The sequence below is a fragment of the Argentina silus genome (assembly GCF_951799395.1).
Source record: "Argentina silus genome assembly, chromosome: Y".
In the NCBI taxonomy this organism is placed as follows: domain Eukaryota; kingdom Metazoa; phylum Chordata; class Actinopteri; order Argentiniformes; family Argentinidae; genus Argentina; species Argentina silus.
Genome location: NC_139654.1, coordinates 8,077,701 through 8,084,591, shown reverse-complemented (window position 1 = coordinate 8,084,591; position 6,891 = coordinate 8,077,701). Strand labels below are relative to the sequence as shown.

The 6,891-nt window shown below is 40.7% G+C and overlaps 1 protein-coding gene across 1 annotated transcript; it reads left to right on the top strand.

Moving 5' to 3' along the window:
* Positions 1-4,699: 4,699 nt before the first annotated feature.
* On the top strand, positions 4,700-6,071 carry LOC310824311 (somatostatin-2-like; the record flags this gene model as incomplete). The annotated part of the gene is made up of 2 exons (XM_083697192.1): positions 4,700-4,846; positions 5,862-6,071. 2 exons carry the CDS (start codon positions 4,700-4,702, stop codon positions 6,069-6,071), a joined length of 357 nt encoding a protein of 118 aa, XP_083553318.1.
* Between the last annotated feature and the right edge of the window lie 820 nt (positions 6,072-6,891).

The window sequence follows — 6,891 nt, the reverse complement described above, 5'->3', positions numbered from 1 at the left end:
GAGTCATGATTCCTCTGTGTCGGATCTTCTAGTCTCAGCGAATAATCTGAATCAATATGTGGCTGATGGCTATCCGGTAAACCACGCGCCAGGTTTTGAGGTAGAATGTCCAAACCGTCAAAATCGATCCATTCGCTGCTTTGATCCATCTTCGTGAGGATGACCTGTCCCCCCCCTCTTTTTTTTTTTCCCCTACAAAAACAAAACAGAACAATCTATTGAGAATCGTTGTTTAATAGTTGATTAAAACCAAAAAAAGTTAAAAGTTAAATAATAAAAATAAAAAAATGTATATTGTAAAATAGGAAAAATTGTGAATAATACCTATATATATATATATATATATATATATATATATATATATATATATATATATATATATACAGTGGGGGAAATAATTATTTGATCCCCTGCTGATTTTGTTAGTTTGCCCGATTACAAAGAAATGAGCGGTCTATAATTTTTATGGTACTTTTATTTTAACAAATAGAGACAGAATATCAACAAAGAAGTCCAGAAAAAACACATTATATAAAGTTATAAATTAATTTGCATTTGATCGAAGGAAATAAGTATTTGATCCCCAAGCAAAACATGACTTAGTACTTGGTGGAGAAACCCTTGCTGGCAAGCACAGAAGTCAGACGTTTCTTATAGTTGGTCACCAGGTTTGCACACATCTCAGGAGGGATTTTGGTCCACTCCTCTTTACAGACCCTCTCCAAATCCTGAAGGTTTCAAGGCTTTTGCTTGGCAACTCGAAGCTTCAGCTCCCTCCACAAATTTTCTGTAGGATTAAGGTCTGGAGACTAGCTAGGCCACTCCATGACCTTAGTGTGCTTCTTCTTGAGCCACTCCTTTGTTGCCTTGGCTGTATGTTTTGGGTCATTGTCATGTTGGAAGACCCATCCACGACCCATCCTCAGTGCTCTGGCTGAGGGAAGGAGGTTCTCGTCCAAGATCTTATGGTACATGGCCCCGTCCATTGGCCCCTCAATGCAGTGAAGTCGTCCTGTACCCTTAGCAGAGAAACAACCCCAAAGCATAATGTTTCCACCTCCGTGTTTGACGGTGGGGATGGTGTTCTTGGGATTGTAGCATTCAGCATTTCTCTCCCTCCAAACACGAAGAGTCGAATTTATGCCAAAGAGTTCAATTTTGGTCTCATCTGACCACATCACCTTCTCCCAAGCCTTCTCTGAATCATTTAGGTGTTCATTGGCAAACTTCAGATGGGCCTGTACATGTGCCTTCTTGAGCAGGGGGACCTTGCGGGCACTGCAGGATTTCAATCCGTTACGGTGTAGTGTGTTACCAATGGTTTTCTTGGTGACTGTGGTCCCAGCTGCCTTGAGATCATTACCAAGCTCCTCCCGTGTAGTTCTGGGCTGATCCCTCACCCTTCTCATGATCATCCTTACCCCACGAGGCAAGATCTTGCATGGAGCTCCAGGCCGAGGGCGATTGATGGTTATTTTGTATTTCTTCCATTTTCTAATAATTGCACCAACAGTTGTCTCCTTCTCACCAAGCTTCTTGCTGATGGTCTTGTAGCCCATTCCAGCCTTGTGCAGGTCTACAACTCTTACCCTGATGTCCTTTGAATGTTCTTTGGTCTTGCCCATGGTGGTGGAGAGGTTGGAATGGAAGAGATTGATTCTATTGACAGGTGTCTTTTATACCCATAACAAGCAGAGATTAGGAGTACTTTTCCTAAAGTGACAGGACTAATCTGTGTGCCTCATGGGCATATAACCGGTCTGTATGAGCCAGAATTCTTGCTGGTTTGTAGGGGATCAAATACTTATTTCCTTTGATCAAATGCAAATTAATTTATAACTTTATATAATGTGTTTTTTCTGGACTTCTTTGTTGATATTCTGTCTCTATTTGTGAAAATAAAAGTACCATAAAAATTATAGACCGCTCATTTCTTTGTAATCGGGCAAACTAACAAAATCAGCAGGGGATCAAATAATTATTTCCCCCACTGTATATATATATATATATATATATACACACATATACAGCGGGTGAAATAAGTATTGAACACGTCACCATTTTTCTCAGTAAATATATTTCCAAAGGTACTATTGACATGACATTTTCACCAGATGTTGGTAACAACCCAAGTAATCCATACATACAAAGAAACCAAAACAAATAAGTTCAGAAATTAAGTTTTGTGTAATAATGTGAAATGACACAGGGAAAAAGTATTGAACACGCTTACTGATATTTATTTAATACTTTGTACAAAAGCCTTTGTTGGTAATGACAGCTTCAAGACGCCTCCTGTATGGAAAAACTAGTCGCATGCATTGCTCTGGTGTGATTTTGGCCCATTCTTCCACACAAACAGTCTTCAAATCTTGAAGGTTCCGTGGGCCTCTTCTATGAATCTTGATCTTCAGTTCTTTCCATAGATTTTCAATGGGATTTAAGTCAGGTGATTGGCTGGGCCATTCTAGCAGCTTTATTTTCTTTCTTTGAAACCAATTGAGAGTTTCCTTGGCTGTGTGTTTGGGATCATTGTCTTGCTGAAATGTCCACCCTCGTTTCATCTTCATCATCCTGGTAGATGGCAGCAGATTTTGGTCAAGAATGTCTCGGTAAATTTGCCCATTCATCCTTCCTTCAATTATGTGAAGTTTGCCAGTACCATTTGCTGAAAAGCAGCCCCACACCATTCAAGATTCAAGATTCAAAGTGTTTATTATCATTGGCACAGGAGAAAACATGTTTCCCTGTACAACGAAATTCTTACTTTGCTGTCCGCAGAATGCCAACCAATGTAAAATATACAATACAAAAGAATATACAATATATACTAAACAAATGTACAAGACAGCAAAATTTAAGGCATAAAATAAGAATAGCAGCAATAATAATAATAAACAGTGCAAACGTAGCAGTGCAATTATGCAAACTGGTTATGAGGTAGTAGGGTTATATTAGTCTTAATCTCCTATGGGTTGTTTAGGAGCCTGGTGGCAGTGGGAAAGAAGGAGTTCTTTAGTTCTTTAGTCATGATGTTCCCACCTCCAAACTTCACTGTTGGTATGGTGTTTTTAGGGTGATGTGCAGTGCCATTTCTCCTCCAAACATGGTGTGTATTATGGCATCCAAACAGTTAAATTTTGCTCTCATCTGACCACACTATATTCTCCCAGTATTTCACTGGCTTTTCCAAATGTTGTGCAGCAAACTTTAAACGAGCTTCAACATGCTTTTTTTTTCAGCAATGGAGTCTTGCGTGGTGAGCGTGCATACAGGCCATGGCGGTGGAGTGCATTACTTACTGTTTTCTTTGAGACAACAGTACCTGCTAATTCCAGGTCTTTTTGAAGCTCTCCACAAGTGGTCCTTGGCTCTTGGACAACTCTTCTGATTATTCTTTTCACTCCTCTGTCAGAAATCTTGCGAGGAGCACCTGATCAAGGCAAATTTATGGTGAAATGATTGTCTTTCCACTTCCGTATTATGGCCCCAACAGTGCTCACTGGAACATTCAGAAGCTTAGAAATGCGCCTGTAACCAATGCCATCGTTATGTCTTGCAACAATTAGGTTGCGAAGGTCTTGAGACAGCTCTTTGCTTTTACCCATCATGAGATGTGTCTTGTGTGACACCTTGGCAATGACACCTTTTTGTAGGCCATCAGTTGGGACTGAACCAGCTGATATTAATTTGCACTGACAAGGGGCTGGATTGCTTTTTAATTACTGATAGATTTCAATTGTTGTCTTGGCTTTCCATGCCTTTTTGCACCTCCCTTTTTTCATGTGTTCAATACTTTTTCCCTGTGTCATTTCACATTATTACACATAACTTAATTTCTGAACCTATTATTTTTGGTTTCTTTGTATGTATGGATTACTTGGGTTGTTACCAACATCTGGTGAAAATGTCATGTCAATAGCACCTTTGGAAATATATGTACTGAGAAAAATGGTGACGTGTTCAATATTTATTTCACCCGCTGTAGGTCCCCTCTGGTATAACATTGAGTCTGTGAAATTAGTAATTTGGTTTCATTCCAAGAGATATCATTCAGACAAACAATTATCAGTCAGGTATTATTCAGGCAGCACAGTCTGTAATCAAATATGCAATACACACATACAAATGCACATTAAGCAAGTGCAACAGTATGGTAAGACGTTTCATAATAACTGAACAATTGAAAATATTTTTGTCATATTTTATATTAGCGAAAGCTAACAAGGAGATGCACTTTTTTAATGCAGTGCTCCATGATGTCATCACTTTGTTTTATTTTTCTTATCTTGCGCTACCTGTTTTAAAGGCATTTATTATGCAGACATGTTCTTGTTGTGTTTGATTTAGGTTAGTGGTGGGTGCTGAATCCATACTGGCTAATTGTTTCATTGTGGGCCTCCATTTAAAATCAATAATTCGCCTAGGAGCTGCCTTTGTGACTAAATCACTCAACAAAGAGAAGCTCTGACTGTCTAAGTGGTTTATGACAGGGCATTCCATCATCACTGGGCAGCCGGGGGTGGGACATGCCTCTGACAGGCCACCTGTCACTCACCCAGGAGCAGAGTTACGAGCTGAGAGGAGATTTAAAAGAGTCCACAAAAACCCCCATCACCAGAACCAGACCACCTCATCTGTTACTCTGTTCCAGCCCAGTCCAACTCAGCCCGGCCCAACTCTGCCCATCTCTGTGGTGATGAAGTTCTGCCGGCTCCACTGTGCCTTGGCACTCCTTGGACTGGCCCTGGCCCTCTGTAGCCATGGCACTGCCTCGCAGCCCGACCTGGACGTTCGCCACCACAGACTCCTCCAGAGAGCCCACACAGCCAGCATGGCCACACAGGTGAGCTGCCATCGGCATGTCACATAGATAGCTTACACTGCTAGTGAGACAATAACATGCATTGATCTGTATAGACTAGTACATGTATTGTACACAGTGCAGCATGCAATATTGTACATGCATAGCAATTCAAAAACACTTTCACCAACAATACAATCCACAGAACCCCAGTGACTGTTCTACTGAAACAGTGAGGAAGTTGTGCTTTTCAGTAAAGCAGGCAAGTACAATTCACCCAGTGACTCTTCATAGACAAACAGATACCCAATCACAATGGGATTCAGGTACTGTAAATCACAGTTATTGTAACACAATGACTAGTACACCATCACACATAAATCCACCATGTGCCTCATCAAAAACAACAAACATATTTATGTATATTGAGAGTACGCTCGTCAGCAGCTAGAGGTACAATACTGGAGCACCATGTGGCCGTGAAGTAATTTTCCGGCATGAGCGTGTCCCATCATGTAATCTGTCTCATAGACAGTTGTGTATCACAGCACCAGGTGAGCAGAAATGACACTGAAGGAGCTGTTGTGAAATGTAATAGGGGACTGAACTTAAATAGAGGCTGATACATTTTTTATTCATACACAGACAGATTCATACACAGAGATTTTTACCATCTCCTCCTCTAACCGACAATGATATGTTTGAGTGCGACTTTCTGACACCTACTTTAATGATTCACTCACTTTGAGTTAAGTCATTGACAGTATATTTTGATTCGTGCAAAATTCATGTTTGAATTTGAACATTTTGAATGTTTCCATTTTACAACAAAATATTTTCTACCAAACGTGGTAAAGTCAGAGATTTTTTTTTTTTATATACTGTACCTCTCTATTATATGTTGATGGAAAACAAAACTCTCCTCATATATCTGTCTACCCATCCACTTTTCCATCAGTCTGTCTCTGTGTGCTACTGCTAGACTTTCATTCTCTGTGCATAATTGACGTGAAAATAAACAATGATTACATCTGGTGTGTGTGTGCGTGCGCTGCAGGACTGGAGTAAGCGAGCGGTGGAGGGCATACTATCCCAGCTGTCCTTGCCTGAGGCGGAAGCCCAGGAGAGTGAGGTGTCCACTGCGGGGGCCAAAGAGGACCTGCGTGTGGAGCTGGAGCGCTCTGTGGTCAACCCCAACAACCTGCCCCCACGTGAGCGCAAAGCTGGCTGCAAGAACTTCTACTGGAAGGGCTTCACCTCCTGCTGAAGCTCCGCCCACCTCATGACACAATGCTGCCAATCACTCCGCATCCCCACATCCTTGACCTGCACCTGACTAATGCATACAATGAACACTAGCTGTGTCTGACAAATTCATGAAATCAAGAGAATAATGTACCTGTCTAATTTATGAAATAAAGCAGAAACCATTTAATTTGTTTTACTACAGTTTTTAAGTTTACTCTGTTGACACACATTGACAAATATTGTCACACTCAACAGTATGACTGACACAAGCCTCTGATTGACATATACAGTGCCTATAGAAAGTCATCATACCCCTTTGAAATAATTACTATATTTGTCGTACAGCCTGAAATCAAAACCCATTAAAAAAAACCTTTTTCCAGCTTTATGTACAAATTTAGCCATACAACATCAAACTAATGAAAAAAAAGGCGACAGTTCTGAAAATTTATAAAAAATGAAAAACAAGAATAACAGGGTTGGAAAAGTCATCAGTCCCCTGATTTAATACTTTGTAGAGCCACCTTTTGCTGCAATTACAGCCATCAATTTGTTTGGATATGTCTCTACTAGCTTTGCACACCTAGATTGGAGAATATTTGCCCATTCTTCCTTGCAGAATTGTTCGAGTTCAGTCAAATTCCGTGGTGAGCGGCTCTCTTCAAGTCCATCCACAGATTTTCTATCGGATTTAAGTCAGGGCTCTGACTTGGCCACTCAAGGACATTCACCTTTCTATCCTTAAGCCACTGCGTTGTTCTTTTAGCGGTATGTTTAGGATCGTTGTCGTGTTGGAAGGTGAATGACCTGCCCATCTTCAGCTGTCTAGCAGAGGGACG